Source organism: Brachyhypopomus gauderio, chromosome 17 (genome assembly GCF_052324685.1).
Source record: "Brachyhypopomus gauderio isolate BG-103 chromosome 17, BGAUD_0.2, whole genome shotgun sequence".
NCBI lineage: Eukaryota > Metazoa > Chordata > Actinopteri > Gymnotiformes > Hypopomidae > Brachyhypopomus > Brachyhypopomus gauderio.
The window spans coordinates 1563913-1589225 of NC_135227.1; the positions used below are offsets into that span (position 1 = coordinate 1563913).

The following is a 25313-nucleotide window of genomic DNA, read 5'->3' on the forward strand; positions in this document are numbered from 1 at the left end:
AAGAAAACGAAAGTAAAATAATATTTAATAAATAATAATGGTTATAATGGTGAAAATAATGATAACCGAAAAATGTATAGTTTGAAGCATTAACTTATATTGACTACCCTTTTTAATCAAATATATATTTTTCCAATTGTTATTAATAATAAACTTTGCTCATCTACAGAACAATCATACATTACTATTAAAAATCAATATCAAGTTATACATATATAAAATTATTTATCTTTATTATAAGTATCTATTACCTTATTTTTAAGCATGTTTTTCAAATTTGACAAGTGAACTGCAGATTTTTATGTCCTTGTCACAACTGTTCCACAAGTTTACACCTTTGACAGATAAACATTTACTTTTCCATTAGTTCTTACTCTTATTTTTTTAAACATACCTGTTCATAAGTTTAATTTTTCCTGATTCTTGAGACCACCACTATTTATCTCATAGTATTTGTACATATGGCCACGGCCTCCTGCACCCCATGCTTGTGTTTTAGTCACACCTACACAAGGGATTTTTTAACTAATAAACACACCATTGCCACGTTCAAAACACCTCCATGCCTTTACTCAGACTCTCCTTCATAGCACACACTATGAGCTGTTAGACCTACTCCTTCATTTCTGTCAATTTCACCCCACACATCACACAAAACACAGCATGTCTTCTTAGGTGCGACAGTCGCAGGTTGCGTTTTTGTGGCAGTTGTGCAAAACGACCCGGAACTGCATGGGCTTCCCTGGCACGCAAATAAACGAGAGAGCCTTCTCTTGCCATTCGCGTTTTTTGATGCACTGCAAATAGTGTTTGGATGCATATTTAGGTCGAGATTTGTCGTGAGAAAACACAAGTACCATCTACTCACGGAAGCACAGGCACGCAGTGTCGGGCGAGTTGAGTCTACACCGTCCTCATGTGTATTTTAAGACCACAGTCCGTCGCGAGGAGGGAGGTTCACAGTCACAGATCAGTTCGTTCAGTGTTTGTTTCTCTTAGAAAATTCAAGGATGGCAGAAGTGGCTCCAGCCTCAACCGCTGCCGCGCCGGCTAAAGCGCCCAAGAAGAAAGCTGCCACTAGACCCAAGAAAGCGGGACCCAGCGTCGGTGAGCTTATCGTTAAAGCTGTTTCTGCTTCCAAAGAACGGAGCGGCGTGTCTCTCGCCGCGCTGAAGAAAGCTTTGGCTGCTGGCGGTTACGACGTGGAGAAGAACAACTCTCGCGTCAAGCTCGCCATCAAGAGCCTGGTGACGAAAGGGACTTTGGTGCAGACCAAAGGCACCGGAGCGTCTGGCTCGTTTAAGATCAACAAGCAAGCGGAAACTAAGAAGAAGCCCGCCAAGAAAGCCGCGCCTAAGGCGAAAAAGTCCCCCGTTAAGAAGCCTGCCGCGGCTAAAAAGCCCAAGAAGGTCGCGGCAAAGAAGCCCGCCGCCGCTGCAAAGAAGTCGCCCAAGAAGGCGAAGAAGCCCGCTGCCGCCAAAGCTACCAAGAGTCCCAAGAAAGCGAAGAAGCCGGCCGCTCCGAAGAAAGCAGCCAAGAGCCCCAAGAAGGCAAAGGTTGCGAAGCCCAAGACCGCCAAGCCAAAAGCAGCAAAGGCGAAAAAAGCAGCCCCCAAGAAGAAGTAAACGTGCATGTTTTCATGTCTTGGTCTCCCCAAAAGGCTCTTTTAAGAGCCACCCACCTTTTTTTCTAAAGAGCGCTTTTCTTTAAACTAAATATTTTGTGTCGTTGGTGGATTTTAAGGTGCAGTTTCATCCATTGCTCTACATTAAGTGCGTGGACATTGGGAAGAAAAATGACAACCTAAAACATTCATCCCGTCCTAAATACAGAAATACTGTGTAGAATAAGATTCTATTTTATATACGTATGTTTTATTTGCCCAAGTGTACTTTATTAAAATGGAGAATGAAAAGTCAATACACAAGCATTTCAAGCAATCCATACTCATAACATTACAATATCAATATGACGGTAAAACAACATATATATAACTTTATATATCTATTAGGGTCCAACGAAAATCAGTTTTTCTTACTGTATCCATAGTAAACATGTTGCATTTCATTATTCACAGAAATATTGTATATAATAAGATTTTATTGTATGCTATGAATACATTAGTCTGCCTATCTCTCCTCTCCTTGTCATACATGTACGTAGCTTGAATAACTTGAGTACATTTCTACATTAAATTAAAGTGCATACATATAGAAAAACATTACGAGAGGGAGTTTTGTAGAGTAAACGCGCGTAAAACATTTTGCATCTCATTCAACATATGGACATGTACACAGTAATATTCTATTGTATGCTATATTTTTTAATTTGCCAATCTCTCCTGTCCTTGTCATACATATGCGTGTACCCTGAATAGCTTAGAAGATTTCTAAAACTTTATTCAATATTGAAATGCATATACGAAGGACAACAAGAAAAGACGTGCCACATGGAGTGTTGCAGGGGAAAGAGATGGAGGCTGGCTTTGGATGTCGACCGCTTCGGGTTGGTTATTCGTCATGCCTTCTTTAAGCCAATAGGAGAGCAGCTTATTTAGCTATATCTCCAGCGCTCTTAGAGCAGGCGTGATTATTTCGTCTTTGCTTACAGCGCTGTGGTTGACATTATGAGTGGCAGAGGCAAGACCGGTGGTAAGGCTAGGGCCAAGGCCAAGACTCGTTCGTCTCGCGCCGGACTGCAGTTTCCTGTGGGCCGTGTACACAGGCTTTTGCGCAAGGGTAACTACGCCGAGCGCGTCGGTGCCGGTGCTCCCGTCTACTTGGCTGCCGTGTTGGAGTATCTAACTGCTGAGATTCTCGAGTTGGCAGGCAACGCCGCCCGCGACAACAAGAAGACTCGTATCATTCCTCGTCACCTGCAGCTCGCCGTGCGTAACGACGAGGAGTTGAACAAGCTGTTGGGAGGAGTGACCATCGCTCAGGGTGGCGTGCTGCCCAACATTCAGGCTGTTTTGCTGCCCAAAAAGACCGAGAAGACCGTTAAATCCAAGTAAATTTCCCTTCTGTTTTCAGAATCCAACGGCTCTTTTAAGAGCCACCCACATCGACTTATGAAGTGCAACTTTTCATTCATGCAGATTTTAGTATGTGCTCTTGTCATTATTGGATGCTGCTGTTTCACGTCTAAGCATTCGCACACTTCGTTTAAATGCGCACAATCACTCTAATGTTGCATATGCACATATGAATTTATACGTGTGCATAAAGACAGACATGATGTTGCTCCTATGAACAGAATATAGGACAGTAAGCATAAGCTGCTGGCAACTAATGATGAAAGCCAGCATGTTGGTACCATGATCCTACATTTCTCACCTGCTAGAGACATAAAATAACAGTGTTATACCTGCAGAGTCTGTTTTTAAGCAGATTGTATGCGAATTAAGGAGACTGATTATGGTACATTATGGGCAGAAAAATCCAAACAAAGTCTTGCCGTGAACCCGCCTGAAAAGTAGGCGTTTTTTTATGTGTGCGCTCTACGGGCCAATTGTCGAAGAGTGACGCACACTTGATTGTCCAATGGATGGTCTTCGTGTTGAAGACGCCCAATGAGCGCTGGTCGTCGTTAGGGCTTAAAAAGGACGTCCCCATACTAGGTTCTTATTCTCGTTCCTCCTTGTTGGTGAACAGTCGACTTCTGTCACTATGGCACGAACCAAGCAGACCGCCCGTAAATCCACCGGTGGCAAAGCCCCGAGGAAGCAGCTCGCCACTAAGGCTGCTCGCAAGAGCGCGCCGGCCACTGGCGGCGTGAAGAAGCCTCATCGTTACAGGCCCGGTACTGTCGCTCTGAGGGAGATTCGTCGTTATCAGAAATCTACTGAGCTGCTGATCCGTAAGTTGCCTTTCCAGCGCCTGGTGAGAGAAATCGCTCAGGACTTCAAGACCGATCTCCGCTTCCAGAGCTCTGCTGTCATGGCCTTGCAGGAGGCTAGTGAGGCATACCTGGTTGGTCTGTTCGAGGACACCAACTTGTGCGCCATCCACGCAAAAAGAGTCACCATCATGCCCAAAGACATCCAGCTGGCCCGTCGCATTCGCGGAGAGCGTGCTTAAACTGAGCGCTCGGAGTAAAAGCCCCCAAAAACACAAAGGCTCTTTTAAGAGCCACCTAATTGTTTCACTGCAAAACGAGCAAGTTCAATCAGCAGAGGAATGATTCTCTGAAGCTAAATAAGATTTAAACCAGGAAATTTGCTGTTTTCACATCTATCTAGTATGAATGAATTATTTTGATCAGCATTGCTATGTTAAGGCCTAAACCCTGACTGAAAGATTTCCTTTAACTGGTTCTGAATCAGGTATTCATGAGCTTAGTTGTTAAGCTAAAACTTTCTCAGATCTTTGAAATAAATGGCCTGTCAAGTTCAGTTTTGATAAGTGGTAGGATTACTGCTCATTTGAATGACTTGGATACATAGCAAATGTTCAGGGAAGAGTTTTTTATTTATTTAGTAAAGGATCAATTGCTATAGGGAGAATTGTTTTTGAGAAAGTGTGTAGGCAACAAATCTGGTAAGCAGGATGAGAGATGAGCCCTTCAATTTAAAATGATGTGTCCTTGGTGTCATTTCCAACATACAGTAGATTCACCATAGACACCAGTGATCGAATCCTGATACGCAACAAAATTCGCATGAAGCAACTGTACAGGGAAGCCTTGGTTCAATACGATCTATATAATGCACAACACATAATTATTATTTTTTGCAAAACGAGTTTTGTTTTTACAGTGAACAGCATTTGCTTTTGTGGACAATAAATATTGTCTTTATAGAGGTTTTGTGAATTGGGTTTTGATAAAGAAGGAAGACAACAAAAAACGAAGAACACAATTAATAACATTCCTAACCATTCATAAATGACCCATTGAATCAGAGATGTCAGGAGCAATAGTTGGTTTTACAGAACCACTGTAGAAAGATTAAGAATGAAATGAAAATTGAAGAATGAAAATTATTTTGTAATATTATCACTGTTAGTATGTTTTGTTTGTGTCCATGTCAGCAAATGTGTACATGAAATCTGAGAAACCAAGATATGACAGAAAACAAATTATGAAAAGTTATCCACAAGATAGCAGACAGCTGAACTCTTACAATAACAGTAAATCCATTAGAATAATACTGGGAGGCCTTCTCATTTGTTTACCCATCACCTTCTGTATTGTGTTCTGTACTTTGAATTGATGTTGTGTTTGAAAACTGCTAACATTATTGCCTTATTATTCTTCATTCTATGTAAAAAAAAAAATCTAAAGAACATTTTGAAGTTCTATTTAAAAAATAAGGAGTAAAGGATTTTATATGCTGTGATTCTATAAGTTATGGAGGGCTGTACAAAGAATTTACAACTAATGAAATGTAACAAATAGAAATCATGTCAATGTGGGCAATGGACATTACAACATAATAGTGTGCAAGATGATTTGATGTGCTTGTAGGCTAGAGCAGAGCCTATAGTCAAATATATATTATATATGTCACATAGCCTAAGCATATTAACACAAGGCTAATGGGGGTGTGTTCAGCATGTACCCACCTTTAAAGTACCCAGGAAGGAGAAGATGGAAATATTTATTGTACATGGACCATAAGATTTAAATACCTTTCAGTGAAAAGTGTGGGTGGCTCTTAAAAGAGCCTTTGGGTTGGTTAAGTTGCACTATTCGGCCATTTACTTGTTTTATTCAGGAGTGTTTGTGTAAATTAGTGTACTAGAACAAACTTATTTAACAATATGTATGCTTAATGAACACTCTAATACAATGTACCTGTGTAAAGAATAATAATAAGCAATGTCAATGTGTGTGTGTGTGTATGTGTATGTGTGTGTGTTTGTGTGTGTGTGTGTGTTTGTGTGTGTGTGTTTTTGTCTGTGTGTTTTTGTGTGTGTGTATGTGTGTGTGTGTATAAGTGTATGAGAGTGTTGTGTGTGTTTGGTATCATAGTTTGAACATGGAAATTTTCATTTTTATGAAAAACGATCCTAATTGAACCATTACCTGTTACAAGTAAGGAACACCATTGCACTAAATATTGATAGAATAATTAGTAATGTAGTTAGTAATTAAATATTCACACTGTTTGTTAGGATTTTTTTGGTTTCAGACATCTTTTGAACAATTAAACATGCACCAGGGTTAAAGTGACCCTAAACAGTACGGCTGTTTTACAAGGATGCACATAATAGGAGGGTTAAGCTAGAGTTCTCAAACTTTTATACAAAGTACACACATGTGTTTACTACAAATGGCACCAAATGGCAACTCAATTCAAATAGCACTGGCCTCGTGAGTTGAATACATTGTGTTCCTTTGTTACAATCTACCCCACTACCAGGGTAGGTTACAACACATGCTGGGGTAAATTGTAACAATTAGACAAAACAAGCAACAACAGAGGCCACACCATGCAATATGCTTCAAAAAGAGGTTTTTGAAATAAAATAATGAAAGAACAATCCAGAACAATGTCTCTCTCTCTCTCTGTGACTGACCATAACTCATATCCACTTGGTTTTATTCAAGTGTGTGTGTAAATTAGTGTAATAGAACAAACTTATTTAACAATATAGGTTCATTATGCTTAATGAACACTCTAATACATTGTACCTGTGTAAAGAACATGGAGGTCAAATAATAAGCAATGTCAATGTGTGTGTGTGTGTGTGTGTGTGTGTGTGTGTGTGTGTGTGTGTGTGTGTGTGTGTGTGTGTGTTATATCACAGATACTATGTGCCTTCACAACTGATCTGACTGACTTGCCCTTCTTTGTGACCTCATAAGATGTTTTTTTTTTTTTACATTTGCAGGCTCACCACTGTTAGTCTTTCTTTTTCACTGCCTAGGCATTCTGTAAAATTATTAAAATCAAGAATGTTTTTTTAGTAAGGTGAAAGAACACTTTAAAAAGCTGTGTTACAACACACCCCACCCCTGTCTGCCATTGTTTAGCTAACTGTATTAGCAAGGTGATTTGAAATTAACAGGGCAAAAATGCATCAAAATTTACCTGAGAAACTAGTTTAATGTAATAGAAGTCACATCGTTTTTTTCTGCAATAGTATAAGTACTAAACAAAAAAATAAAGTCTTGATTCAGAAATTTACTTTCTTACCTCGAAATCAGTTTTTTCTAAATGGAATCTGCATGTGCCCGTTTCCATCCTTGATAGTCACCATATGGGATCAGGGAGGAATTGGGTAAATACCGGAATGATCATATGACTCATATCTGATCCATGATCGGTGGAATTCATGGTGTTACAACTCTCCACCTGTAGTATATTAAATATACTCTCACACTATTTCTCACACGTCAACATACAGGTGTATTTGAACACACACGCACATATACTCAAGCTGAGATAGTGAAAAAGAAAACGTAGTCATGGCCTGGTGATAGGGAACTGGTCTTGTGACTGGAGGGTCGTGGGTTCGATTCCCATACCTGAGGCCATGACTGAGGTGCCCTTGAGCAAGGCACCTAACCCCAACTGCTCCCCGGGCGCCGGGCTAGGGCTGCCCACCGCTCTGGGCACGTGTGATCCACAGCCCCCTAATAATCACTAGTGTGTGTGTTCTAACTGCACAGATGGGTTAAAAGCGGAGGACAAATTTCGATTGGGGTGTAAAAATCACAATTGACAAAATATGGCACATTTCACATTTTTTTCATTTCACCACTCTTGAAAAGCCAATATTCAATTTTGATCTAAACGCCACATCCGCCGTGTAATACTGCCCTGCTTTCTCTCTTTCTTTCCAAAATGCAACAAACGCCAATCCTGATTTCCCGCAGAACGCCACATCTCCACTCATCCAATCACAGCGCACCACCACATATGGAAACATCATAGACGCGACCTGTTGAGCCGCCCGGCATTTCTTGTAGCCTACTTTTTTGCCTACTTTGTTAAAATATATCTCGTTTTTCACTCTCAAAGTCCGCTAAAATGAACGGTTTTGATGGTATAGAGGAGCCTGTTCGTATAGCAGCTATACTATTTATGTTAATAGTTATACTATTTTACTATTTATGTCTGTAACGGGTGCGAGGGAGTCGAGGATGCAAAGACGAGGTGCATTCAAAGGCTACGTGTATTGAGCTTGACGATGGACACACTCACGGCGTCTTGAAACAGGTGTCAATCACACTGAACAGTAAACGCTCACGGCGCATCATAACACCAGTAGAATACACTAAACAGTACACGCTCACGGCGTGCTGACACGGTTTAACACACACACAACGAATGTCACGTTAAAGACGAGCACCAAACGATACAAACACACACTATATACACGTAGCCTAACAAGCACCGCGTGAAACACATTAGTCTAACGAGACAAGTGAACACACACACACACACACACACACACACACACACACACAGACGTACATACAAAGACACGGAGAACATTAACACACGCTCGAAGGGAGGGGTTCGGGGCTGTAGCGTGACAATGTCTTGTTCGTTAATGAAATGTTTTGAAATTTGTGTTTTTAGGCCCAAGGGTCAAACTATTATATTAAGATGTACAATTTACAGTTATTTATTATTGTATTTTGCACATTTTCAGTAAAAAAAATGTTCTATTGATGCCAAAGGATATACAAGACATTTTGAAAAAAACATGGCATGGATTTATTGCGTTTTTGCGAAAAAACGAATTGTTTTTTTTAAATAAATCTTTAAATATTAAAATCTTGATTTGATTTGTTTGTGTTTTTTAACCTTAGTATGGTATTTGATAGTTTGAAACAGAAAACAGTGGTTTTTAGCCTACCACTTTCTTGCTAAAGAAAACACATTTTTACTCAAATTGATCAAAATGGATTTATAGCGTTTTGGAACCAAATTCTTCATACATATATATATATATATATATATATATATATATATATATATATATATATATATATATATATATATATATATATATATAATGTAGTTATGTCCTGTTTGTGATGTCACATAAGGCCTGACTCACACTGTAGTTTTTTCCCGTTTGTGATGTCACATAAGGCCTGACTCACACTGTAGTTCTGTCCCATTTGTGATGTCACGTAAGGCCTGACACACTGTAGTTCTGTCCTGTTTGTAATGTCACATATTGCCTGACTCATACTGTAGTTCTGTCCCATTTGTGATGTCACGTAAGGCCTGACTCACACTGTAGTTCTGTCCTGTTTGTGATGTCACATAAGGCCTGACTCACACTGTAGTTCTGTCCTGTTTGTGATGTCACATAAGGCCTGACTCACACTGTAGTTCTGTCCTGTTTGTGATGTCACATAAAGCCTGACACACTGTAGTTCTGTCCCGTTTGTGATGTCACATAAGGCCTGACACACTGTAGTTCTGTCCTGTTTGTCATGTCACATAATGCCTGACTCACACTGTAGTTCTGTCCCGTTTGTGATGTCACGTAAGGCCTGACACACTGTAGTTCTGTCCTGTTTGTGATGTCACATAAGGCCTGACTCACACTGTAGTTCTGTCCTGTTTGTGATGTCACATAAGGCCTGACTCACACTGTAGTTCTGTCCCGTTTGTGATGTCACATAAGGCCTGACACACTGTAGTTCTGTCCCGTTTGTGATGTCACATAAGGCCTGACACACTGTAGTTCTGTCCTGTTTGTGATGTCACATAAGGCCTGACTCACACTGTATTTCTGTCCTGTTTGTATCGAAGGCCGTTTTAACATAAAATGGGCTTCACCCCACTTACATTCGAGATATCTGTAACTACATTACAGATATCTGTATATTTAATTTAAGATATCTCTAATTATATTTTAACTAGGCAAAATGTCAATTTGAGATATCTCCAATTACATTCTGACTAAATTACGTCATATTCACCGTTGATTTGTATGGAGGCTCAAGTTCAAGATATCTGCAATTAATTACTGACTAGTCAATTAAATTATGACTAGTCAAAAAGTCAATTACAGATATCTCGTTTTTTGTTCTGACTCATTATTCTAATTAAAGATATCTTAAACATACTCATTATTTAAGATATCTTAAACATATTTTTAGATATCTTAAACTAAGATTTGACTAGTGCAAATTAAATATCAGATATCTTGAAAGTAAGTAATGACTAGGCATAACAAAGTTAGAGATATCCAGAACTGTATTTTTGACTAGTCAAAAGTCATTTAAAAATGTCTACAAATAAATTGCAGATATCTTGAATATTTTTTATCTAGATGTTTTTTTTTTATTCCTGTTATCTTGAATAATTATTCTGACTAGTCGGAATGTGTTTGTAGATATCTTCAATAATCATTTTGTCTAGTCAATACGTCCCAGATTTACGTAGCATTTTGGCGCCAAACTTGGCACTCTTTGTATTTGCTAATATAGGGTGACCAGATTTGGGTTTCTGAAAAGGAGGACACCTTTTTTGCCGGGGTCATCGGTGTATCTGTGTTTGATATGACACAAATGACATGGTGTCTGTGTAAAAATTGCATTTATTGAACACCACAAAACAACATAGTACCTGCCGTACACATCAAGCACTCTGCCTCATATGGTTCACGACCCTGGCGGAAGCACAGGAATTTTTTTCTTTAACTCCTCCGTAAACGTTCACTTTAGTTTCGGCATTGCCGTAGAACCGGCGGACACACGTGCTTTCGCTTGTAAACACTCGGGGGTAGACTGACAGGCCCACACTTTCTTCTTCACACACACACAATATAAAGTAGATAGATTTGAGGAGAAATACGTGACTAATTTGCGATACAGAAAAACCTGGAATTAAGTGGAATGGAACGGAGTGGCAATTCTAATCACAATGCACTGTACATGTATTATGATTGAGTCAGTCGAACAAAACCCTGGACGATTTTGAAATTCCCCCCGGACATTTATTTAGGTCTCAAAAGTAGGACATGTCCGGGAAAAAGAGGACATCTGGTCACTCTAGCTAATCAGTGGTCTGTATGCGATGTCAGGACAGTCGAACTCGCATTCTCGCGTTTTTAACACTATTTTTAGTGCCGCATAATCCATACTGTTGAGCTCTTTCAAGATTGTGGCATTTTCTGTCAATTTTTTCAAGAACAGCTAACGCCATTTTACCCACCCAAAATTCCGCAGGCAGCAGTTTCGACGACTCGGCAACATCGCAAAAGGGGCGTAATGCACGTACTTCTTTAATTCAGATATCTAAAAATGTCATTTTGACTAGTCATAATTACGTTAGAGATATCTTGAATAAGAATTACGGATGTGTGACTCATAAAATGACGAATCCAGTGACGTCATCTTAAAAGCACTTGAGACGAAAAAGTCAAAAAGGCGGCTCTCACAGATGTGTTGGCCTGGTCAAGATGATAGTGAGCCTGATCACAGGATGATCCACTCCAGCCTTCTGCTGGTAAGCAAACTTCAGGGGGTCCAGGAAAGGGCTGACTTGAGGTCTGAGATGTGTCAGAACAAGTCTTTCAAGGACCTTCATGACATGAGATGTGAGAGCCACTGGTCTGTAGTCATTGGGAGTGGAAGTCTGAGACTTTTTTTGCAACAGGAACCAGACATGATGATTTCCCCAACACCTGCTGGAGGATCTCACACAGCTGAGAGGCACAGACCTTCAGGACTCTTGGGACAATTCCATGAGGGCCTGCAGCTTTTCCTGGCTTCAGCTTCTCCAACTGCCTCTTCACCTGGTAGGCGGTCACCTCCAAAGGTGGTCATTGACTACAAACGGGCACTCGCTAAAGCACGCTCAGCAAACCTAGCCTCACTGATAGAGAAAAATAAAAACAATCCTAGATTTCTTTTTAATACTATTTCCAAACTTACAAAAAATCAAGCAGGCGCAGAACCTCAGATTCCAGTAAACCTCACTAGTAATGTATTTATAGATTTTTTTGATAATAAAATAGAGAATATTAGACAAAATATAAAACCTTTTATTAGTAATACAACTGGTATGTCATCTGGTTTGGTTGACATCGATTTAAATCGCATACTGGGAGAAAAACTTGATGCTTTTCATCCACTCCCACAATCAGAATTAGAAAAAAAAAATTCTTCCTTAAATTGTGCTACCTGCACACTAGACTCGGTTCCATCAAAGTTATTAAAAGAGGTATTACCAGCGGTAACTGAACCTCTTCTAACTATAGTTAACTCATCCATTACAATAGGTCACATGCCCAAATCATGTAAATTAGCAGTTATTAAACCTCTGATTAAGAAACCAAATCTTGATCCTACTGTACTATCTAATTATAGACCCATTTCAAACACATCATTTATATCTAAGATCATAGAAAAAGCTGTTGCCCAGCAATTATGCCTATATCTGCATAGGCATCACATATTTGAAAAGTTCCAATCTGGTTTTAGGCCCCATCACAGTACTGAAACAGCATTAGTTAAAGTAACAAATGACCTCCTCCTTGCTTCAGATCAAGGTTATGTATCGCTGTTAGTGCTTCTTGATCTTAGTGCAGCTTTCGACACAATTGATCATAGGATCTTGCTAGAAAGGTTAGAACGCTGGGTTGGAGTCTCAGGCACAGCCCTTTCATGGTTTCAGTCTTACTTAACAAATCGCTATCAGTTTGTAGAGCTCAATAATATTTCATCCAAACGTACAATGGTTAAATATGGGGTCTCGCAAGGCTCCATCTTAGGACCACTATTATTTACATTATATATGCTACCATTGGGCACAGTTATAAACAAACATGGTGTCAATTTTCACTGCTTTGCGGATGACACTCAACTTTACATATCAGCCAAACCCGATGACAAACTCAGTTTAGGAAAAATTGAGGCCTGTGTAAGAGATATTAAATGCTGGATGTCTCTAAACTTCCTACAATTAAATGAGGACAAAACAGAAGTTCTCCTTGTGGGCCCTAAGGCCGCAAGACAGAAAATTCCAAATTTAATGCTTAATCTTGCAGACTATCCCATTACACCTGGCACAGTAGCCAAAAACCTAGGCATCATACTCGACTCTGACCTATCATTTGATAAATATATAGATAATACTACTAGGATAGCTTTTCTACATCTCCGCAACATTGCCAAATTAAGAAATGCATTATCACAGGATGATGCAGAAAAATTGGTGCACGCCTTTGTTAGCTCTAGACTAGACTACTGCAATTCACTACTGTCAGGATGTTCAAATAGGAATCTAAATAAACTTCAAATAGTTCAAAATGCCGCAGCTAGAGTTCTGACCAGAACTAGAAAATTTCAGCATATTAGACCAGTCCTATCAGCCCTGCATTGGCTCCCAGTTAAATTTCGTATTGATTTTAAAATTCTATTATTAGCATATAAAGCACTACACGGGCTTGCTCCTGAATACCTCCAGGAACTTATTTCCTACTATGAACCCCCACGTCAACTAAGATCACAGGGTGCTGGTCTGTTATTAGTTCCACAAATTAACAAGGTAACAGCAGGGGGAAGAGCCTTTTCTTATAAGGCCCCCCAGCTTTGGAATAATCTTCCTAAATGTGTCCGGGACTCTGACACAGTCACAATCTTTAAATCTAGGTTGAAAACCCACTTATTTAGTCTAGCGTTTGATAATTAATATCCCCCTTAGATAAAGGTACAGATCCAGGGGTTCATAGACGAAGGGTTTTATGGTAGACTGGGGTGCTGGTGCTGTCATCCTGTCACTGCTCGTGGTCACTCAAGTTTGTTGACAGTGCAGTGGACAGATGCCATTGTCTCAGAATGTCCCCAAGCCTATGTTACCTTCTGGTTCTGCCTTTTTTAGCTAGGCTGTAATAATTTAACTTAGTGCCGGAGTTGCTGCCACACTCCAGAAATGTTTATAATTTTACCTGTCCTGTACATGTCCTCATACACAGCTAATTTTCCCTGTTTCATTTCACCACATGGCTGCCCGCCTGCTTGAGGAATAATGAGATGAGGAGAGACAAGCGATCCATCCTGGGCCGGCCACCTCCTGCCTAACCGGATGCCTACAGCATGATGGACATTATTACATCTTTTATATTCTGTCTAAATGGACATTATTGCATCTTTTACATTCTGTCTACATTCTGTCTATATTGTTGTTGTTGTCATGGTGACCGTTGTCGGCCAGAGGAGGATGGGTTCCCCCCCTGAGTCTTGGTTCCTCTCAAGGTTTCTTCCTCATGCAAAAAATTAGGGAGTTTTTCCTTGCCACTGTCGCCTTTGGCTTGCTCACTGGGGGCTAGGACTCGGCACTTGTAAAGCTGCTTTGTGACAACAACTGTTGTAAAAAGCGCTATATAAATAAAATTTGATTTGATTTGATTTTAAGTGACATCTGCCTGCAGCTCGCAGACAGTCAGCCTAGCCTGTGTGTCTGCTGCCTGGCCTCGGCTCTGGTTTGTCAATCCCCATTAACTACTCCTACACTACCACTATTAAGCCTAGCAGATATGCTACTGGAAATGAAAGCAGCACCTTCCCAAGGATGCCGTCTCGCTTCAAAAGGCCAGGCCTGCCCTCAAATCATGTCCAATTATGTATATAACCCACTTTGTTTCCTGAGCACCATTTAGACATCAAACAGTGTAGCGCCCATAACCTGCTGTAGGTCTCGGCACCACGCCGAACTGGAATGGGACCAGAGCATATTACCGCATGTGACATCGTCCACGCTAACTCACACACCTCTTTAACGTTATCCTTAGTGATCTCAGACTGTCTCAATCCCACATCATTGGTGACGATGAGTATAACTATCTTGGAATATTTACGTCTAGCCAGCACCTTTAAATTAGCCCTGATGTCAGGTGCTCTAGCCCCCGGAATACATTTGACTATGGCCGCTGGTGTCTCTAAAGGATTTGCTACATTCACATGTCAGAGTTGTGAGTCTCCAATAACCAGCTCAGTCAGTGTATTACTGAGTGGGGCAAACCTGTTTGACACGGGAACCTGAGTCTAACGGTGCTCAGCCCTCCAGCTATGCTGCCGAGACGTCACCCATTCTCCCTGCTGCGAGGGCTCTAATATCGGAGCTGAGGGCTCGCTGGCTACGGCTGTGCAAACCGGGCCTGCTACACTAGGTGCTACTGAGTCTCTAGGACTTTCTAAAGCCCAGATGCGTGTAGTTCATGAAGGTGAATAGTGTGTATAGTGTGATGTGTATGAAGGTGCACAGTGTGCTGTATGTATGTGTGCTGTGGGTATGAGAAAGATATATGTATGTATGTGTCTCTGTGGTGTGTGTGTGTCTGTGTGGAATGGGTAAGAGACAGTATGTGTGTGGGTGTGTTGGGGGAGCTACCTGTTGTTACAGGATTAGAGTGCAATGTGTGTAGAGTCTTGTCTGGTTATGGTTCATGGGACTGTATGTGGTGTGTATGTTTATGGCATATATGATGCATATGTTGTGTGTAGGGCTGGGTATCGATTCAAATTCCAAGAATCGATCCGATTCCGATTCTGAAGATTAAGAATCGATTTATTCCGATTTAATCCGATTTAATCGATTCGATCCGATTCGATCCAATTCGGGGTTTAGTCAGTGTTGGGGGTAACGCGGTACAAAGTAACGCATTACAGTAATATGAGTACTTTTTCTGTAACGAAGTAATGTAACGCATTACAGCTAAATATTTTGTAATCACATTACAGTTACTATCTTAATAAAAAACTGTTACTTGCGTTGTTCCGATTTTTATATAGAAATATTATCTTAAATGGCCGAAATGTAAAAGATTTCCCGAAGCTGTTTTCTGCGTAATTTCTGCACTGGCGCCTTGCTGTAACTGACTACCGGGCATGTCACGTGACTGAACGTGAGGAGCGCAATAAGCGCAGCGCCCTTTGGCAACAATGGCAGAGGAGGAGAGTGGATGTTTTCACAGATGGAGATACTCTCATTATTTTGAATTTGTTTCACGCAAAGATAAAAACATTACAGTAAAGTGTGAGTTATGTCCAAACCGAAAGCACCTTTCAACTGCAGCAAACTCGACAAGCAATTTGTCGAAGCACTTAATCAGGGTGCACGGTAAAACAAAACTTGTCGCTAAAGACCCCTGTGTCGAAGAAGAGAGTGCCCCAATAGCAAACAAGCTAAACTGGATTTTCATCCACCAGCAGGAAGGAAGGTAACAAACGGTGAAATGAAAAGACTTGTTGGAAGATACATAGTCGAGGAAATGCTACCACTGTCTACTGTCGAGTCGCCGTCTTTTAGACACATACTGAACAAGATTCCCGTCACAGGCAAAAGTGTACCGCCATCAGACCGAAAAACATTTGCAAACTATTTGGACACATGTTATGATAACATGGAGTGTGAGCTCAAAAAAACATTTGAGGGCTTAGAGTATGTCTCTACCACCGCAGATATATGGACATGCCACAATAAAAGCTTCCTCGGGATGACGGCTCACTGGATAAACCCCACTAGTTTTTGTCGTGAAAAAGCTGCCCTGGCGTGTAAAAGAATTAAGGGGAGGCATACATATGATGTCATTGCCAGTGAAATTGAACAGGTTCATTCAGCATACAAGCTGTCACATAAAGTCACTGCTACTGTGACTGACAATGGATCTAATTTTATCAAAGCCTTTAGAATGCATGAATTTGCTCCAGATGCAGTTTCAGATTCTGATGAGGAGCCCAGAGATGAAGAGGTGAGCTTTACAGATGTTGGCCAGGCTCTCTCCTCTGATTCAGAAGGGCAGTTTACTCTCCCTCCTCACATGAAATGTGCTTCACATACACTTAACTTGATCTCAAGTAATGATGTGGAGAAATGGCTAACAACCAACAGTGAGTCCAGAGTAGTCTACAGAAGTGTCACTGCGAAGTCCTCAGCTCTTTGGACAAAAACAAGCCGCTCATCTATAGCCTCTGAGCTAGTTGAAGACGTGACTAAAAGAAAGCTCATTGTACCCACTGCAACAAGATGGAACTCATTCTATGATGCCCTGTACCGCATTACTGAGATCCCAATCACAGAGCTGAACACCATTTTCTCTCGACTGGGGCTAAAATGTATCACAGAAAAGGAATATCAGTTCTTGAAGGAATACTGCACAGTACTGAAGCCACTCACTGCTGCACTGGATATATTGCAAGGAGAAGATAACTGCTACTATGGCACACTTTTACCAACACTGGAGATTCTAATGTCTAAAACACTAGCATTGCAGAATGAGCTTTCCAGGATGACAGTGGGACTACCTGATGCAATTGTACAGGTAAGGATATGGTGTGAAGCAAATAAATCTTTATAATAAAGAGGCTTGTTAAGCATGTTTTTGTATTTTGTTTTGACAGGCTATCAAAGTGCGTTTTTCCACTGTATTGGACAGTAAGGATGCCCTTTTGGCAGCTGTCTCTTTGCCCAAGTTCAAGCTGCGCTGGCTTAAAGATGATGAGAGGCGAGTCAGGGTTAGGTTACTGCTGACCACAGAGTGTTGTGAGGAGTCCTCTCATGAGCCCATGATGAGGCCTGCAGAGAAAACACCTTCCATCTCAAGTCAGGATGACTTTTTTTCATTTGAAGAGGAAGATACATCTTACAATGCAGAGAGTGAAGTAATGGAGTACTTGAAATCAGCTGGATCAGAGATGGATATTCTGAACCACTTCCCCAGAATAAAGAAAATCTCATTGAAATACAACACTGCGACACCATCAAGCGCACCCGTAGAAAGGCTTTTCAGTCTAGGCAGTCTTGTCCTCACTCCAAGGAGAAACAAGCTTTCTTCTAGGCGATTTGAGAGACTTTTGTTACTGAGATTTAACCACTATTTCAATGATGAGTGAAAAAAAAAATCTGTGGCATTTGTTTTCTGAGCATTCAGAATGTTTCAGCCAGTTTCATGTGAGTTTAAAAGGAGCCCCTTGAAGAGAACTTATTTAATTTATGAAGATTTTATTTTTGTGAATTCAGTTCTTATACTGTTGTGAAATGCTTGGTTTTGTTTTGTTGTACCACTAAAGAAGGTTTTATTGGACATTTTTCTATTGCTAAAATACATGGACTTGTTCATGGAAAATAAGTAACATCAAGTAAAGTGAAATCCATTTTATACACGTTAAGTGTTGCTATTACTGGTACGATCTGTTCCTAAATAAACTATTGAAAGATTAGTTGATTTGTACTTTCCAGATATGTTTGTAGATGTTTGTAAATTTGAGTGTATTTGTATGGATTTCAGGATGTAACTTAAAAGTAATGAGGTATTAGATTACATATTCCAGCAAGTAATGAGTAAAGTAATCCCATTTCAATTTTTAATAAGTAATAAGTAATGAGTAATGGATTACTTTTTTAGAGTAATTACCCCAACACTGGGTTTAGTGTTATTAAAAATGTATTTATTTGAGCTGTTTCCTGACTATGTACAGAAGCAACATGTTAAAACTAGTATTATATCAATATTAATCAGCAAATAGTTACTGGTAGTTGGTAGTTACTGATGGCTGGAAGACTGGTGAAAAGGGTAATCATAAATCTACCTTCAAGAAAGGTAATCCAGGACAATAAACAGAGGACATCTTTGAGGTGTCTATATCTGCAACAGTGGACTCCTACTGGGACACTAACCAGTGCATTATTATTATGATTGAAATAATTAAGAAGTCACCCAAAAGCTGTTGCTACCAAATGCATTTTTATTTTAAAAGTGCTCACACTTAATAAACTGAAAGTATAAAATGTAAACGTGTATTTTTCTTTAAAGTAAGAATATAATAACAGAACTGTCACGTTACGGTCCCCGACCCCTCCCTGTTGGGCGTGTGTTAACGTTGTCTGCATCTACTCGTCTGCGTATCTCCGCGGGTGCGTCTTGTGATAATCCTCACCTGTGGCTCGTCTCGTCATCACGTGGGGTTTGTGTGGTTTGTCCATTTAATGTGTGTTCGCGCAGCGTCCTGTGCTCGTCGTTGTTTGAGTCACACATGTTCTATGTAAACGTGTTTTATGTGCGCTGTCTGCGCTTCGGTAAATGTAATAAACGTAACGATTTGGAAAGTGCAAAGGATTCTGTCTCGTCCATCGCCTTGCGCCCAACGTTACAAGAGCATTTTTAACTTTTTTAAACTGTAAAAACACTGGGTAAACTGTCAGTGACATGGACTAAATGTAAATAGTCACTGACACTGGATAAACTGTCCTTCTGTTTTTAGATTGCCGATTTGACTATCGTCGTTACCGGCACTGTCCGTCGCCATGTTGTTTTACAGTTAGTTAGACCGAGCACGCCTGCGTGAATTCAGTGATGAGGCGGGGGTAAAAGTTCACTAAAAAATCGATCTTTGGACGTACGAATCGATAATCAGATCATCATATGCGAATCGATTCTGAATCGGAAAATCGATTTTTTCAACACAGGCCTAGTTGTGTGTATGAAGGTGTATTGTGTATGACCACCTCCTTTGCTATGTATCTGTCTGTGTACGTGGCGTGGGTATGAGAGAGATGTAGGTATGTGTGTGTCTGTGTGGAGTGTGTATGAGAGAGATGTATGTATGTATTGTCTGATTTATGACAAGTTAAAACACTGAGGCAAATTGAGAAAAAGCCTAACTTTGATTTTGATAAGTTTACATGAGAGCCCATGGGGCAATTTGTGGTGCATAGGGCCAAACAAATGGTCATAACTTAAAAAGTAATTATTCAAATGATTTAGATATTTAGGACCGCCGGAAAGGACAAGTTTATCTCCTATGTAAAATTTAAATGGAGCTTCTAGGTAAATGTTTAAGGATTTTACAGCAGTTTATCCAGGAGATTTTTGATCATTTTTCACGACAGCACACTAACTGGCAAATATAATTTTTAATTCTGAAAATTTTGCCATTAATTTCTATGGGGCTTTTAGAATGTTTAAATTCATAAACAATTACAAATCCTGTCAACTCAAAAAAAAAAAACATAGCACAAGCCCTATAATAAGAAGAAGTATGAGGCATAACAAAATAAGACTTTTCAAGCTCTATAATAAGAAGAAGCAGTGGGATAACAATAGTGGGCTTTTCAAGCCCTCTAACAATAATAATATTTATTATTATAAAAAAAAAAATTCCTGAGCTGTGTTCAGGTTGCCCTGAGGAACAGGTTTCAGACTTCTCATTTTAAAGAAAGAGTGCATATTTCTCCATTTTACAGCAGGACTCCTCTAACGTAGATGTTTGAAACTCTAGTTCCCAGTGCTGAGGATCTACACTATATTGCCAAAAGTATTCGCTCACCTTCCTTGACTCACATATGAGCTTAAGTGACATCTCATTCCTAATCCATAGGGTTCAATTTGACGTTGGTCCACTCTTTGCATCTAGAACAGCTTCAACTCTTCTGGGAAGGCTGTGCACAAGGTTTAGGAGTGTGTTCATGGAGATTTTGATCATTCTTCCAGAAGCGCACTTGTGAGGTCACATACTGATGTTGGAGGAGAAGGCCTGGTCCATCAGATTTTCAGAAACGTGATAGAGAAACGTGATTTGTCACTCCAGAGAACAAGCCTCAACTGCTCTAGAGTACAGAGGTGGAGTGCTTTACACCACTGCATCTGATGCTTTGCATTGCACTTGGTGATGTATAGCTTGGATGCAGCTGCTCGGCCATGGAACCCCATTCCATGAAGCTCTCTGCACACTGTTCTTGAGTTAATCTGAAGGCCACATGAATTTTGGATGTCCTCTTTACACAATGTGCTTCAGCATCCGCTGACCCTGCGCCATCAGTTTACCTGGCCTACTACTTAGTGGCTGAGTTGCTGTCGTTCCCAAACACTTCAATTTTCTTATAATACAGCTGACAGTTGACTGTGGAATATTTTGGAGCAAGGACATTTCAGGACTGGATTTGTTGCACAGGTGGCATCCTATCACCGTTTCATGCTGGATTCATTGAGCAACCCATTATTTCACAAATACTTTGTAAAAACAGTCTGCATGCAAAGGTGCTTAATTTTATACCCCTGTGGCCAAGGAAGTGATTGAAATACCTCATCCTGATCATTTGGATGGGTGAGCGAATACTTTTGGCAATATAGTGTACTTCTATGCCAAGTCTTCTTATTCTTGTTATTAGCAGTAGTAGTAACAGTAAGATTTCTAGGCCCGCATTTGTTGCTCTTAAACTGTTGCTGTCTGTCTTTGCTTTCTCTTTTCCCTTTTATTTGCTGCTTGTTGTGCTTGCCTAAACTATCTCAAATTGTAAAATTGTACTTTTTGTGACTTAGCGTGGAGTCCTTGTTCCAGTTGGTCTAAATGTGGTGCTGGAGGCTTTGGAGGAACGTGGCATTTAGCTCCGCCTCCTCCAGTGCTCCAGTGTCTTCAAGCAGGTCCTGTAGAGAAGTATAACAGAGGCACTGGTTGTTGCAGCTTTAGTTTCACTTTTCTGTGAGTAGTTAAAGAAGCGTTTGGCGATGTCTGGAAGAGGGAAGGGTGGTAATCGTGTTGTCTTGTTTGGTCTTGAAGCCATTTTGTATTGCTAACTACGCTTTATATATAAGCTGTCGTACACCTTAAAGACTTTAAGCTTGGTGTGACAATACAGCCGCAATGGCGGCTTCACCTCACGCAGTGGGGAAACACTGGGCCAAAATTAAATACACTGGTCCAGGTGAAACGCCCAGCCGCACTGAAATCGGATCGAACTTGCTGTCTAGTCAGTGGCTCTCGGTGAAAGACATTTACTCCTTCATTGCTCTCCCTAATAACAAAATGTTTGAAGTTATGTTTTTCACTGAAAGAGGTTTGAGCATGTTTGCTCAAATTTTTAATAGTGGCGATTTTTGGAAGGACTGGGAGTTACAAACTTCAGCTCCACAAGACATCAAAACCATTTACATCAAATTCTGGACCGGGAGAGTCGCTGATGCCGATGTGGAGCAATATCTCAGAAGATATTGTGTTATCCTGCAACCAGTTTTCAAACCTGTAGATCAGTTTGGAATGTGGTACGGAGTTCGACGCTATAAAGTGAAACCTGACATGTCATCCAATGGAGCTCTGTGCCATATCCCTAATTCCATCTCCCTTGGACCCTATAATGGGAAGGTATCTTACCAAGGTCAGTCTCAAGGATGTTACATCTGTCATTCTGCAGACCACCAGGTGAAGGACTGTGAACTCCAGCGTTGCTGGAAATGTGGCAACTTTGGCCACCGGGGAAAAGACTGTACAAACGAAGAACTGTGCAACCTGTGTGGCTTAACCCTTTGATGCGCAACATATGCATACCCCCTCTAATGCACAACATGGGTCAAAAATGACCCGCATTCATATCCAGTGTTATATAATGCTGGTAGGGTTTTCCTGTGTTCCTGTCTTTTGAATCTATTCTTTTTATGATTGAATATTCCAAATATTCATTAAATATCTTGTTTTTGATCACTGCTGATAATTATTTTCATTTGAACTTTAATACTTATTGAGCAAAAATAGTTTCTATAATAGTACATTGAATTTACACACATGGGTCAAAATGACCCCTTCATCCAAATGTGATATAAAATAAAGTAACATAATCCAATAATAACTAGTATTAAGTTGTTACTTTAGTAGTGAGTGGGGTCAAACATTTATTTGGTTTTTGCCACATATTTTTCATTTTATCACACACACACAATGTCAGGTTTTCAAAGTGACCACCCAAATGCAGACATCAAAGGAAGAGGAAATTTAAACAAAGCATCTTCAAAATAACCAATAAAGGGTATAGGCAAGATCCAAAAACAGAAAATGGAAGAACAAGACAAATAGGGAAAGCAGGACAGGACAACAAGACCTTAAGATTATGACTCTGACTATGATGACTATAAGATAAATACCGCAACACTTAGTGTGGAAGACTAATGATGCAACAAAGGCTGAACAGAAAACTGGACTTGAATACAAACACAGACAAGGGGATGAGGGACAGGTGAAAAGACGCTCGGGTGAGGACAGTGAGCAGAAAACAGGTGGGTGACAGGCAGATCGGTGCAGCCTCTGCAGTGTAGTGAATGCTGTAACGGACCGTTGTGGTGAAGGGTTTTTACTGGTCTACATTCCAAGTCTCACCTATGGTCATACTGTAAGCTTTGGCTAGTATGAGATCATGAATACAATGAGACAAAGAATGAGACTGCGAATACAAGCGGCTGAAATGAGTTTCCTCTGCTGGGTGTCCGGGTCTCCCTTAGAGATAAGGTGAGGAGTACGGTCATCCGGGAGAGACTCGGAGTAGTCTCGCTGCTCCATCTTGTAGAGAGGAGTCAGTTGAGGTGGTTCAGGCATCTGGTTCACCTGCCCCCTGGACTGGTTGGCCTTTCTGTCTCTGCACCTTTTCCTCTTTCTGTCTTCGGGAAGAGGGCAGCGAGCGCACCTCTTCCTCTTTCGTTGGCCGTCCTTGGGGATGTCTTTCTGAGGATGGGTGGTGGCTGTGGTTTGTTTTTGTAACCCACATCTTCCCACTGCCTCAAACACATGCTGTTGGAGTTTGGGTGAGACCTCCATGTACCTCTTCATATGTGGCATGACAAGATTTTTGCTCAGTTCCTTGATGAATAGGAGCCATGCAGCGTTCACCCCACCCACATCACCAGGGTGTTGTGCAGGTGAAGTTGGTGTAGACATTGAGGATGGAAACACCCACCATGTTGTACTAGAGAACCACAGGCCTCTTCAAGGTTCAACAGTTAGCTAGTAAATAATAATTACTTGTGACCTTCTTACAAGTAATGTACTCACTCTCAAGGTAACCTAAACCTAATAAAATATTACAGTATGTACAATTGTCTTTCCCAAAGATCATCAAAATACTTTCTAAAGTAATGTTAGAACAATTGAAAAAACAATACTTGTTTGATGGGAGCTGTGGTGAGTTATGAAATGGTAAATGCACGTGGGTCGTCTGTGACCCATGTGTGTAAACTTAATGTATAAATACAAAAGATGTGTTTTTTCTGAAAGTAAAAAAGGAAAATAAGAATCAAGATTTGTATTAAACAAAAACAAGATATTTACTGCAAACTTGGGATAGAAAATGATTAATGATTTATTAATTTAAAAGATGTACCATAGAAACACTCAGCCAAACATGAAGTAACATAGAAAATGAATGCGGGTCATTTTAGACCCATGTTGTGCATTAGAGGGGTAGTGATACAAAAAGAGTTTTTATTCAAAAAGTAAGAAATGAAAAAATAAATTAAGGATAGGCCTATATGATGATCAAAAACAAGTTAATTGAGGAATACCTTGAAGGCTGAATGATTAAATTAATTTATTGCAAAGATATAGAAAATAAAAACTCAGCCGGGTCACTTTTGACCCATGTTGCGCATCAAAGGGTTAAATATCCACTCTGTCCCGGATAGAAGTGAACTTGGACAGTTAACAGGCGAGTGAAGCACGAAGTACACAGAGGAGAGATGAATCACTGACTCGTACTCGCGCTGGTGGTATTCCACTTATGGCGCATTTCCACTAGGGCCTGCTTGGCACGGTACGGTTCGATACGGGTCGCTTCGCAACGGAACGGTACGGTCGCGTTGTGTTTCCATTACAATGGTGAACCACCCCAATGTGGGTGGAGTCGCTGTTGGCGCGCGGGTTGTAGTGTCGTGACATCATTTGTATGCGACCACAACACCGGCATTTGTATGCGACCACAACACCGGCACAACACCCCTTAACAAATAGCATTATTGTATCTTATTTATCTTTATCTTCATTATTGTATGTGGTTGCTCTAATTATTGATAATAATTTGGTATTACTCAAACAGGCTGAACACACCCTGCATAAAAAGCATCAGTCATACAATCAAATGAAATCAAACTTTATTATGAAATATAGATGTTTAAAGTACAACATATGTAAATTATAGTTATAGTTTAAAAAAGTGCAAAAAGCAAATATATACGTATAGCTTTATATGAAATAAATATTTATAGTACTACAAGCAACATTTTGTGTGCTTTTACTGGCGTCTGTCTCGCATGGTGTTCACAAGTTCGCCAAGCACCCCGAGGAAAGCCCGGTTGAAGGAAACATTTTCCGCCAACTCCGCTCGCCTCGTAAGTGGAAGGGGAATCTTGAACGTAAAAAATAACAAATATTAAACACAAGCATTCCCGTGAAAGCAACAACAATATAGCGTAACTGCACAAAATGTGTAGCACGTCATCGCTGCTATGGCTACAGCTAACTAGCAAGGCTACGAGCTAGCTATTGTACAGTAGTGACTGTGGTGGTAACATTAACTACAAACACAGCTCTAAATTACTGCGTTTACAATAGATGCGTTCATATTACGTTCATGTTACATC

At 40.4% G+C, this 25313-nt stretch overlaps 2 protein-coding genes and 1 pseudogene across 2 annotated transcripts; all 3 read left to right on the top strand.

Moving 5' to 3' along the window:
* Positions 1-968: 968 nt before the first annotated feature.
* LOC143480593 (histone H1 pseudogene) lies at positions 969-1941 on the top strand (annotated as a pseudogene).
* Positions 1942-2616: 675 nt separating this feature from the next.
* Positions 2617-3139, top strand: LOC143480607 (histone H2A-like). Its single transcript, XM_076978377.1, has one exon. The coding sequence runs from the start codon at positions 2627-2629 to the stop codon at positions 3011-3013; it is 387 nt and encodes a 128-aa protein (XP_076834492.1). The 5' UTR covers positions 2617-2626; the 3' UTR covers positions 3014-3139.
* A 253-nt stretch (positions 3140-3392) lies between these two features.
* Positions 3393-5161, top strand: LOC143480730 (histone H3). Its single transcript, XM_076978554.1, has one exon. It carries the CDS (start codon positions 3669-3671, stop codon positions 4077-4079), a length of 411 nt encoding a protein of 136 aa, XP_076834669.1. The 5' UTR covers positions 3393-3668; the 3' UTR covers positions 4080-5161.
* The last annotated feature ends 20152 nt before the right edge of the window (positions 5162-25313 follow it).